Here is a 12,496-nt window from a genome sequence, read left to right as displayed (position 1 = left end):
GATTAAACGAACCATATTTTTCAACACATGGTGATTACGACCATCATGGCAAATCGGATCTTTAAGATCCCCCGAAAACTCCCGTGCAAAGTGTCGCGATTGTTTGAACTCTCGTTCACACCCGTCATGTGCCGTTGCGTGTTCCTGCGATAGGAAGATGGATTGGGGAATGTTCGATCATCGGTTCCTGTCGCCGCAAGTTCCGTGATTCACCTTCAGGCGAGTATTTACCTTAAAGTGAACCTCCAGTCTAAAAATCGACTCAGCAGCACTGAAAAGGCCTTGTGTTATTTTAACAGTTTCACAGCATCAGAACTTTGTTTCTCTTGTACAAGCCTAATTTTTAGCTGCACAGAAGAAAACTGCCCCGGGCAGTTTTCCCCTTATGCTGTGCAAAGCATGATGGGATTTCTGGTGTTGTTGTTCTCGTTCTGCTGTTTTGGTGCAATTTTTTTCTTTTACATTTTGAATTTGACATTTGAAGCCCAGTGCGTGCAGCTGGGGGGGGGGGGGGGTGGTATCAGGACACAGGACAGTTAGAACTGTGTCTCATGCTCCCTGTCACCTCCTTTCAACCAAAAAGATGGCTGCCACCATGACAAAGATGGCAGCCCCCATGAATCACAAACATTTGCCTGTTCTTTTAAAACAGGATGGGTAAGAGATTATATTACCTATCTATTCTAATTAACATAACTAATGTAACTTAATGACAGTATGTTTGTTTAGGCTGAAGTTCCCCTTTAACATCTCTAGTTTAAGCTAGTGAGATGAGCAAAAGGAGGAAGTGGTCTGCACTGCTTTGTAACAGCTTTAATAATAAATTGATATCCATAGTGACAAACTGCAAAAATAGACAATAGAGGTCACGTACCATTGAAGTGCAGGATATAGGGAGGGTGCAGGGGGAAGATGTGAGACTTTTTATCTACAAAGTATATAAAGTACACACAGGGCTAACAGATGTAAGGAGAGGGATTCCATGCTCCCCACATAATTCACTGGTCTGACACCATGGTCCAACACTCCTCTTGTTAGTGAATTGTGAGCGGAATTTGATAACATAAAAGGAAGGATAAGCAGGGAGACAAATACAGCAATACTTAGGAACACCTAGACAAGCTATTCCCATCCCAGTTTAAAAAACATGTTAATAGATAGTTGTCTTTTAACAGTGTAAAGAGAGAAAACTTTATAATAGGGTGCTGGCTGGATAAAATATTTAAGCCGCATACATACATTTGTATATAAGGAGACAATGTAGAATAGGCTTTCTCAACCTTTTTACCCTGGAGGAACCCTACAAATAACTTTTGGATCTCAAGGAACTCCTGCAAACAATTTTTTTGATCTCGAGGAACCCCTGCATTTATTTTGCAGGAGGCATGGTCTTTAAATAGGTTAGGCTGCTACTTTCACTATCTCCTATTACACTGCCACTCATACTGTCTCCTGACCCCCCAATTTAGTGCTTCTTGTTACACTACCACCTATTATAGTGTGCTCTATTATACTTCCCCCATGATGGGGGAAAATGCCAAGGAACCCCTGCAGAGTACTCAAGGAATCCTGGGGTTCCAGGGAACCCTGGTTGAGAAAGCCTGATGTAGAAGAAAGCGCACGCATTGTGTTAACTATGAAATGTGTCCAGCCGGCCGTAGAATGATCTCACCTCAGTGTGGATAGCACCACAATAAACAGATCTTTACATTACACGGCTTCCCCGTGTATTGTTGTTTGCACAGACTTGCAACTTACCCCTGCCAACTCCATTACACACCACCAGCTAATGTACAGAGAACTAACGAACTAACAGAGTGCAGGTAACGCTTGTGCTAGAAGGTGGAAGCCAGTTTGCACACCAATCCCAAGAGTAGATACTTTTACAATTGGCACCCGCTATGGCCACTGGGCACCTGCATAGTGCAGAACGCTGGTGACTGCAAGGCGAGTGGTGCTATCCACAGCTGAGAGAGGAGAGGAACGAAGGAATCCTGGCTGCCATTAGCCTGGTCCCTGGGTTAAAGGGACAAAGCCTGTGAGCTGGTACACCCATATGGGCTAACCAGCACTACATTGAGGTGAGATCATTCTATGCCCGACCATCCACATTTCATAATTCACACACTGAGTGCGCTTTCTTCTACTTTGTATCCATATATCTTACTGTTAATTTTGCAATTAATGGCTTATATTTATTCATGAAGTACAAAAAAACACAAAGCAGAAAAAATACACCTTTATTTCTAAATAATATATTGTCGCCATACATTGTACTTGGGACATAATTTAAACATTGTAATAACCGGGACAAATGGGAAATAAAATGTGTGGGTTTTATTTACAGTAGCATTGTTTATTTTAAAAGTATAGGGTGTGGAATTGGAGAAATAGTGTATTTTTTTCCCTTTGTTTTCCCTTTAAAATGCATAGAAAATAAAGTAATTACCTAGTCTCACCCTACCTAGCACCCTCACCTACTTCTCTCCACCCAGCATGTTCACCTACCTCTCCCCATCCAGCACCCTCATCTAGTCTCTCCCAGCACCCTCACTTACCTCACCCCACCCAGCACCCTCCACTGCCTCCCCACATCCAGCAACCTCGCAGAACCTCAAGTTCATTCAGGATAATGCACTCTACTTTCATGAATTTCAGGATTATTACTGTATTCTGGGTTTTTTTCACTATACATATATGATGTATCACAAACATCAGAAAATTTGCTGTAATGTGTCTTGACTAGAAAAGCTTTTTAAATATGTATGCCATGAGGGTGTACTACAGTAATGTTTTGCAAATAAGGACTTTGTTATCACTGATAGTACAATAAGAAAATAAGAAAACAAAAAAAATGTACTATGGACATATTGTAAATGTTGTGGTAGCCAAGACAAATAGGCAGATTAAATGCCTATTTTGTGGGTGGGTTTTTTCTACAGTACCATTGTTTATTTTAAAATTGTAGGGGATATAATCTTTTTATTGTTTTCCTTATTTTTCCCTTTAAAATGCATAGCAAATAAAGTAATTACTGAAAACAAAGATATAGATCATTTAGGTGTGATAAGCGTTGATAAAGTTATGGCCAAATGAATGGGAAGAGTGCTGAAAGCTGAAAATGTCTCTTGGCGGTAATAGTAAAATTGTCTCTGGGGTGAAGTGGTTAATGGACACCTTACCCGAGGCAAAGCTACCTAAGGTTAGCACAGAGATATATTCATGCTGCATCCTCATACCTCTGTGCATTGTCCGTTCTGCTAGTTCCTTCCAATCGCCACAATTGTTCCTCGAAAAAAGTGACTTTCTCTGCCCCATTCACTCCCCTTAGGGAGAGTGATAGGAGAGAACATTGCGGCAAGCCTGCTTCTACTTGTCTGAAAATCAGACTTTTGCCGAAAGTCAAGTTTTTCAAGAAGTGATTACAGAGACTGGTGGGAAATAGGAGATAAAGACAACGTACAGAGGTATGTGGATCCAGCATTAACATGCCTCTGTGCTTACCTTTGGTAGCTTTGCTTCAGTTCAGGTATACTTTAGGCCCCAAAGAAAACTACTTTTAAATAAGTAAATTATCTTACTAGTCTTTACTAAAAGAAGCAAAAGATAGGAAAATTATAATGCACAATTCTTTTCAAGCCCCTCTTGTCCCCTGCCATACAGTCCTATAATTGGCATTGGATTATTTTGTACATGCATGTTATTTACAGAAATATAACAACTTCATCTCTCTTGCTTTTACAATTTCAGATATCTTGCTACTGGTGAGTCATTTGCCTCTCTACGTGTTCTTTTCCTTATGGGCACAACAACAATAGGGAAGATTTTGAAAGAAACATGCCAAGCCATCTGGGAGGAACTGAAGAGTTCTATTATGCCCGAGCCTACACAGCAACAGTGGCTAGAGAATGTGGACTTGTTCTGGCAGAGTACACAGTTTCCAAACTGTATAGGGGCGTTAGATGGGAGACTCATTCGAATACTGATGCCTCCAATGTCTGAATCACGCACATATAATTATAAAAGACATTTTTCCATGGTGCTAGCAGCTATAGTTGATAACAACTACAATTTTGTAACTATAGATGTCTTTGGGAGTTCTGCTGACTTGAAACCTTTCCGCTCCTCTCCTATGGGACAAAAACTGGCTGAAGGAATATTCAATATACCTTCAAGACAACCTTTGCCCGGAAGAACTCAACCAGCTGTTCCATTTGTGTTGGCTGCCAGTGAAGCATTTGGACTTTCTGAGAACCACCTTTGTCCGTATGCTCACAGAGGACTTACTAAGAAAAAGAAGGTTTTCTGTTATAGACTCGGCAAAGCGAGGCGTGTAGCAGCGTGTGCCTTTAATATCCTATCAAATAAATGGCGAGTTTTAAAGAGTACTATGCAATTAAATGTGGACACTGCAGGCACTGTTGTCCAGGCTTGTTGTATCCTTCACAACTATGTTCATCAAAAAGAAGGACACACAGATGAAGAAGTTGCTACAGAAAATCTACTGCCAGTGGCCTTTAAGCCTGTACGTGCACCTTTGTATGTACACAGAATCCGTGACATGTTTGCAGACTATTTTATAAGCAGTTCTGGAGAGAATCCAGGGCAACACTCTGTTGATGTGGTAGGATGTTGAATGTAATGTGTTTATGCGCGAAGAGATGTATCTAAAGATACCCGCTGCGATGTCGGGGACTGCCTGTATTGACTCTGTGTCCTGTGCTACCCCTATAGAAAGTAATTAGCCGCAGCCGCTATCACTCACCTCATCCTGAGTGCCTGAAGCGATCAGAGAGAGACAGAAGCAGCTGATCGCCACTGGCTCACTGGATGAGGTGAGTGATACCTGCGGCTACCGCCGCTAATTACATTTGCAGAGCAGGAGTATTTGGGACATCGCAACATGAACACCAGGGACACAGAGGGGACAACTTCTGATTGCCGCAGGCACTCAGGATAAGGTGAGTGATGGCGGCTGCCACTAATTACCTCCTACAGGGGGAGCGCAGGACACAGGGACACATGGGGACAGGAGGCAGACACAGGGGGGACATGAGGCAGACACTGAGAGGGACAGGAGGAGGACACAAAGTGGGACAGGAAGAGGACACTAGGTGGGCAGGAGGAGGACACCAAGGGGACAGGAGGAAGACACCAAGGGGACAGGAGGAAGACAATAATTGGGGGGAGAACATCTACAAGACGCCCCTGGACCATAGACGCACCAGGATTAGTAATTTTTTTCCCCTTGGTTTTTGCCCTTTAAACCTAGGTGCATCTTCTAGTCCGAAAAATACAGTAGTTATCTCATTCATGAATGGCCAAACGAAACAACAATGATGTTAGCTGTAAAATGTGGGGAGTGTCCCATAATGCCCTTGTCAATTGGCAGCAGCCAATTCGCATCCAGGGATGAGCAGTAACCTTTGGAAACCATGTTTGCTGTGGCAAGCAATCTATTAGATGCTTTCCTCTCCTTCTATACAGCTGGGGATGTACATATAGTTTACATTTTTCAGATAGCATTTTTCTTTTGCTAATCTAGCTCGTTAGATTAGTACTTCTGAAAAATTAGATTTGATTTGGGGAGGATAACTTGACTGCTTTGGGGTATTTTTATCGGAGTATTAGAACTTAGTACAAGCATTACTAAGCTTCACAATATTTCCAGATGCTGAATTCTGACAGAAACAAGGAAAACCTATGGGAATGTACAGAGTATGTTCTCACTAAGCTGTTTACCCTATATGTACAATCCTTCTGCTCTTTAATACCTTGTGTCACCTTCTCTGCCTTCTTATCTGTCACCTACTGCCTTCATCTGTCAATTTCTGGCGCATTTTGTCACCGACTAGCCACCAAGCCTGCTTCTGCCGGGGACAAGATCACACCGCCGCCTGTGAAAAGCTCCTTAATACTGATGGGAGCCCCGGCAAAAGTATAGAAAACCACTGGAACTCCCTATTGCATTAAAACAGATCAATGGGAATCCTCTCTGCTGAAAAAGCAGCAACACAAGTGACAGCGCAGGAACCCGAGTGGCGTGCATGGGTGCAGAACAGTGCTAGTGTGACTGAGACACGGACACTGCAACAGGCACAGCATATCTGCATGGGATACACTTGGAACACAGCATTGTGTATCCCTCATAGTAGGAACTTTATTATTATTATTTCATACTAATGTCACCGGTGTAGAATGCCACAGGCATGCAGAAAGAGAAGTGTCTCCTCTTTGCATCTACTGTGAGCCTGTGTCCAATGAGAAGGGGGTGTCTGTAGTCTTATATGACAAGGTGTGTCACCCAGAATTTGTTTTGGTAGGGCTATTTGAAAAAGGAAGAAATTGCACAGCGTAAACATCATGGGAGAGGGAGCAGGTTACATAAAACCAAAGGGCTTCTACTGTTTAAGCATTGTCATTTATTGGCCGAGAGAGGCATTTATACATTTTTATCATCACATAAATAGGACAGCAACATTTGGAGTACAGTTTCAGCTATCAATGCAGCAGTATTTAAACTTGCTACGCTCATTAAGACTTGGCTTTTCTCTTTGTTTGTAAGCTTTATTGCGAAAGGTTTTCTACTGTGTCATCATTTGTACATGTTATGTCTTTAAGCTTGTAATCTGCACTTACAATTTTTGTATCGTGTTGTTTTTAACATATTGTCACTTAAATAAAATAATCATTTGTCACCACCTTTGTCTGGGTCCAATAAAACTGCTGCCATTTTTAGGAACTAGAGATGGAACAAATCCCAAATTTCCTTGAATCCCAATACAAAAAAAATCTCAATTTTCTTGAATCTTTCATATCTGACGAATCCTGTACATAAGAATTGTGTAATCCGTGTAAGAATAGTATATTCTAAGTCTTACTACTCTTACTGTACATGGATAACACAATTCTTATATACAGGATTCGTTAGATTTTCAGATCCAAATCCAATTTTTTTGGATTCAGATTCGAGGAAATTTAGGATTTGTTCCATTTCTATTATGAACTTTTGCTCTGTCACGTGTACTGCTGGGCATACACTTTCTAGATATGGCAAACAATTGGTACCAATCAGTTGCCACCAGACCTCCTCACTAGACCTTCTTTATTTTGGGAATCATTTTGTTTGTTTGTTTGCTTTTTAAGTCTGTTATGTTTGTTTTTGTAGTTGCTTTTTACATGGAACACTTTGAGGGAATTGGTAAGGGTCACTATGGGCTTGATTCACAAAAGCGCGTTAAAGCATAGCACGACCTTGCTATGCGTTTAGCTCGCAATGTGACGCGCATGAAGGCTTGCACGCGTAAAGATTTACATGCGCGCCCTAACAAAGGTTGTCATGCACAGTTTGCAGCGTTAGCGCATGCACGTAAATCTTTACGCGCGCAAAACCTTTGCGCACGTTACATTGCACACTAAACGCATAGCACGGTCATGCTATGCTTTAGCACGCTTTTGTGAATCAAGCCCAATGTGCCATATAGACTTTTTACAAGTTATTGTATATCTGCAAAAGTCGGTCACATGATCCAGAGATCTGTGCACAAATTATACAACTTCCAGCAGACTGGGAGCCACCATCTAACCAGAGGCATTTCCTCTCTCTGCTCCCTTCTGTGGAGTGCAGGAAGCAGGTGTGCACAGCCAGCTTTGTGATCAGAAGAAAACCTGGCTGATGCCCCCTCTCAGCTCCTCCCTATTCTACTTCTTATCAGTGATGAGGGGATAGGGGGAGGTATTTAAACAGCACATGGGCTCAATTTGCTAAAACCTGTTCCGTAAAAAATAATTGGTTGGTAAAATACTGCATTCAGTATTTAAGACTTTTTTTTCTGAATTCACTACGATTTTCACACAAGGGGTAATAGTTTTGTGATTTACTGAAAAACATGGCTTAAATTCACTAAGTCATGTTCAGTAAAAAGTAGAAGTCTTAACAAGGCTGTGGAGTAGGTCTTAGAGCTGGTTTACACTAGGTTCGGAAACGTATCCGTGGCTTCGTTTTTAAAACCTGATCAAAACCGGAGCCACGGATAGTATTATTAAAAATAGTAGCTGTCTTTACCCAACAAATAAACGGATCCATCTGCTGGGACCCGCTTTTAATACCGTCCCAGAGGGTCCGGATCTGCAGCTTTTTCACACAACGGATCTGAAACCTGATACACGCAGGGGTAGTGGCAGGCAATGGAAAAAAGGATCCCCCTCTACACAGGCAGATTTAGACACAGAAACGGATCCGTTTCTGTGTCACAGCCTGTGGGGAGAGAGGGGGCCGCCATGCTAGAGGGGCATAGCAGCCAGGACAGGGGTGGCAGCGTGGAGGGGGGACGTCCCCCCCCCCTCACCTGGGTCCCCCGTCTCCGCTACCCCCTTCAGCTACATGCCGCAAAAATGTAATGTATAGCAGCGGGGAGCTTACCTCCTCCTCCTACTTCCTCTGCTCGCCGCGTAACTGCCTGCAATATGCCGCCCTCCGAACTATAGAGGGCAGCACTGCAGGCAGTGACGCGGCTAGCGGAGGAAGTACAGTAGTAGGGGAAGGAGGTAAGCTCCCCGCTCGCCGCTGCTATACTTTAAATTTTTGCGGCATGTAGCTGGAGGGGGTAGCGGGTACGGGGGACCCAGGTGAGGGAGGGGGGACATCTCCGCTGACCGCTGCCACCCCCATCCTGCCTGCTACCCCCTCAGCCAAAAAAAAACAAACAAAAAAAAACGGATCGAAAACGTATCCTGCAAAAAGGCAGCATTGATCCGTTTGCGTTCCCTTGGCTAGGATCACGGACCGATAGGATCACGGACCGCAGGCTCCGTCCTGCAACCGTGCCTAGTGTGGACTTAGCCTTAGCAGTAAGCTGTGTTCTGCTGTGGTGATGTTTTCCCACTCCTGGCCAAAGTTGTGATAATTCCTCAGGTTGTCTGCCCAAAATATGAGCCATTCCTTTGCAAGAGTGGTTTGTAACAACTTACAACAGCAAAAGACATCCACAAGCGTCCCTTTAGATCTGCATGTGTGCCACTAGAGGGCCCTCTCTGTATATCAGTCTATGCATGTGCACGTCTAAAGGGATACTGGGCAAACCTCTATGAATGTGCCCTGCTCCTGCATCTCTGATTTTTGTGGAGTAGTATGGGCTGTCTCCTTTGTCTGTCCATTTTACTGAATGGATGATTGTTAGTTACAGCTCCAGGGTGTAGTTAAAATACTGAACATCTAACTTGTTTTACCAAATGTTTTAATTGACATTTATTGAGAAATTTACTGCATAAGTCAGTAATTTACCTCACTAGTTGGTAATTTTACTTTTCCATCAAGTAACTGCTTTAGTGAATTGACATTTGACAAGGTGTTCGGTAAAATCAGCTTTTTTTCTGCATTACCAAATGCTATTCAGTCGAAGCAAGCGGCATTTCACAATCACAAAGTAAGTCAGAATTGCACACTCAGTCATCCAGGTGACAAAATGATTAATGCAAAAATGGTTTATAAACAACACACAAAACTACTTGTATGTTGCAAATTCTACGTAGTGTGCGTTAGAGAACACAAGTCTGAAGGGTGCTAATAAATTTACAGATAGGATAAGAATATTCACTACTTACCAGCTATACATTTTTGCCATTTTATTCCCTCCCTTTCCATTGTAAGCTTTTTATAAAGAAGCTATATCACACCTCCTTCACCTATTTGTTCTGTTCTGTTTGAGTTGCTTGGTGCCTGCTTCATGCTTTGACAGGCACAGAAAGCCTGGAGATCACCTGCTAGATGTGAAGGAGTGCTGAATATGTACAGAAAGGGGGAGCGCCAATGTGAAAGCTGCTGGAAAGATTAGTAAGTAGTATGCAAATTCACCAATTGCTGGAGCACTGTGTGTAGGTAATAACTGGGGAAATTACAGTGGTGTCTATTCTTTTACCAATTGAAAATGTGGCCATGGGGATTATTTCAGTATTTAAGACTAGTTAACTATATGCTAATGTATGAGTGTGCTTTGTTTAGTATGATAACTTTTTTGTTTCATGAAGCTTTCAATGCTATTATAGTGACAGTAGTTGACCTTGGTATATACTAATATTAAAATGGCATGATATTGCAGTATAGTAGTTTCCACTTTTGCTTTTACCTTTATGGTATGTTGGTTTTAGTATCTGATGGGTTGGGCACAGAACTATGTGCCTACATTTGCCTTCCTCGCTATGTAAAAATAACTTCTGGATCCCCTGAAATATCCATCTTTACAAATGAAACAATAAATATGACCGGCTGTAATGAGCAACAAGCACAGGTAAATGGAGGCTGCAGTCCCTCCTCCCTCTCAAAGGACCTTGAAGTAAAAAATGTATTTCTTAAAGGGACTCCGAGCAGTGCTGAAACTACGGAAAGATGCATATCATTTTAAAGCTCTCTTTCTCCTCTTTCCAATGATATATAAACCGCCGCCCTACGCCTTTTTGGTTTTCGCTATTTTCTCGATTGAAATTGCCGCGGCCGCGTTTTCAATCGCGAAAATAGAGAAAACTAAAAGGCGTAGGGCGACGATTTAGGTGTCGCCAGAAAGAGGAGAAAGAGAGCTTTAAAACAATATACATCTTTCCATAGTTACATTGTATTACACAGGACGACACTTTCCCCAGTGTAAGCAGCTCCATTCAGCAGAATGGAGCTGCTGACTTTAGGAAAAAGTCGCCCTGTGTAATACAATGTAACTATGGAAAGATGGATGTCATTTTAAAGCTCTCTTTCTCCTCTTTCTGGCGACACCTAAATCGTCGCCCTACGCCTTTTAGTTTTCTCTTTTCGCAATTGAAATTGCAGTCGCGGAAATTTCAATCGCGAAAATAGCGAAAACTAAAATGCATAGGACGGCGGGTTATATATCATTGGAAAGAGGAGAAAGAGAGCTTTAAAATGATATGCATCTTTCCATAGTTTCTGCACTGCTCGGAGTCCCTTTAAGTTCTCTCTTTCCATACCCCCCTACATATGATGAGAGTTGGCCAATGGGAGCAGTTTAGTGAGGGAGGAAGGGGCGGCCAAAACTAGGTCTCACTTCATCTGGACTTCATTCACATATTAAAAGGGCAATTTCAAAGTAAGAAAAACAACCTTGAAGGCATGCATGAAACCGTAATAACAAGGCAACATGTAAAACATTTTCACAGGTTTGCTTTACTTTGCAGGATTTGATCACTGGTTCATTCTACATGATCTGGTCTAGCAAAATGTGGACATTATTATTATTATTAATATTGATTTATAAAGCGCCAACATATTCCGTGGCGCTGTACAAAGTAAGAAACAAACATGGGGTATATAATACAGACAATGGTGTACACTAATATACAAGATACATAATTAGTGACAAAATACAAAAAATGATACAGCTTACAGAATACAAAATACAGAAGTGGTAATGACAGTGATAAAAATAACATGATGAATAAAATGTATAATGATTTCCAAGACACAAAAGGGGGAGAGAGCCCTGCCCTTGCGAGCTTACAATCTAAAGGGAATGGGGGGAAACAAGAGGAGGGGTAGTATACGTTAAAATATATAAAGGCAGTGTGTTTTAGGATACCTAGTAGGAGTGCAATTTGGTCTTAGGACAAAGGGAAGTGGCTTAAGGTAGCGCATATGCTTGTCGGAACAAATGAGTTTTTAGAGAGCGTTTAAAAGTAGCAAAGGTTGGCGAGTGACGGATGTGTTGTGGGAGGGGATTCCAGAGAAGGGGTGAAGCGCGTGCACAATCTTGTAAGCGTGAATGTGAGGAGGTGATTCTAGAGGAGGACAACAGAAGATCGTGTGCAGATCTGAGATTGCGATTGGGTTTGTATCTGGAAATTAGTGAGGATATGTACCGGGGAGAGAGATTGTGGAGAGCTTTGTAAATTAGGGTTAGGAGTTTGAACTGGATCCTCTGCTTAATTGGCAGCCAGTGAAGAGCTTGACAGAGAGGGTCAGCAGAGGAAGATCGAGAAGAAAGATGAATGAGACGAGCAGCTGATTTCAGTTCCGACTGGAGCGGGGCCAGTTTGTTAGAAGGTAGTCCACAAAGTAGTACGTTGCAGTAGTCCAGACGAGAAATTATAAGAGCATTTATTAACATTTTGGTAATTTATTTTAAATGATTTGGTTATTCGGCATCTGTAAGCTCCCAAGGTCAAAATACTTTGGCTAAAGAAAGCATCTGCTGGCACAATGATCATGTCCATACCTGGTGAATGATGATTCTAAGTCGAAAAAAAATTGGTCTTCTGTAGATTTTTGCAGCTGAGCATCAGGAAAGTGTAGCATATCTAAAGTAATGTTTCTCTGCGGCAAATTAAGCTTCTCTAGTCAAACTTTAGCCATAGTTAGCTGAAATTGCTACTAGGCACAGCAGAAAATAGTCTGTAATGTCCGCCTATTATCTGCAAATTAAATTGTCTACGGGTACCTTAAGGTGGCCATACATCTAGCGATTTGGCTGTACAATCGACCATTCGATTCGAT

At 42.1% G+C, this 12,496-nt stretch overlaps 1 protein-coding gene across 3 annotated transcripts in view; it reads left to right on the top strand.

Annotated features, from left to right (window-relative positions):
• LOC137512208 (uncharacterized) overlaps positions 1-12,496 on the top strand; it is an 81,690-nt gene that overhangs the window by 15,158 nt on the left and 54,036 nt on the right. The window contains exon 3 of one of the 3 annotated variants that reach the window (XM_068234039.1): positions 3,751-6,615. The exons of 1 other annotated variant lie outside the window; for it this stretch is intronic. In XM_068234039.1, the coding sequence (XP_068090140.1) occupies positions 3,751-4,636 (886 nt within the window). In that variant the 3' untranslated portion in view covers positions 4,637-6,615. Of the gene's footprint in view, positions 1-3,750; positions 6,616-9,747; positions 9,833-12,496 lie in introns of those variants that run through there. One more of the 3 variants, XM_068234041.1, reaches the window with a different exon arrangement.

This window comes from Hyperolius riggenbachi, chromosome 1 (assembly GCF_040937935.1).
Source record: "Hyperolius riggenbachi isolate aHypRig1 chromosome 1, aHypRig1.pri, whole genome shotgun sequence".
In the NCBI taxonomy this organism is placed as follows: Eukaryota; Metazoa; Chordata; class Amphibia; order Anura; family Hyperoliidae; genus Hyperolius; species Hyperolius riggenbachi.
This window is presented reverse-complemented; position numbering and strand designations above follow the sequence as displayed.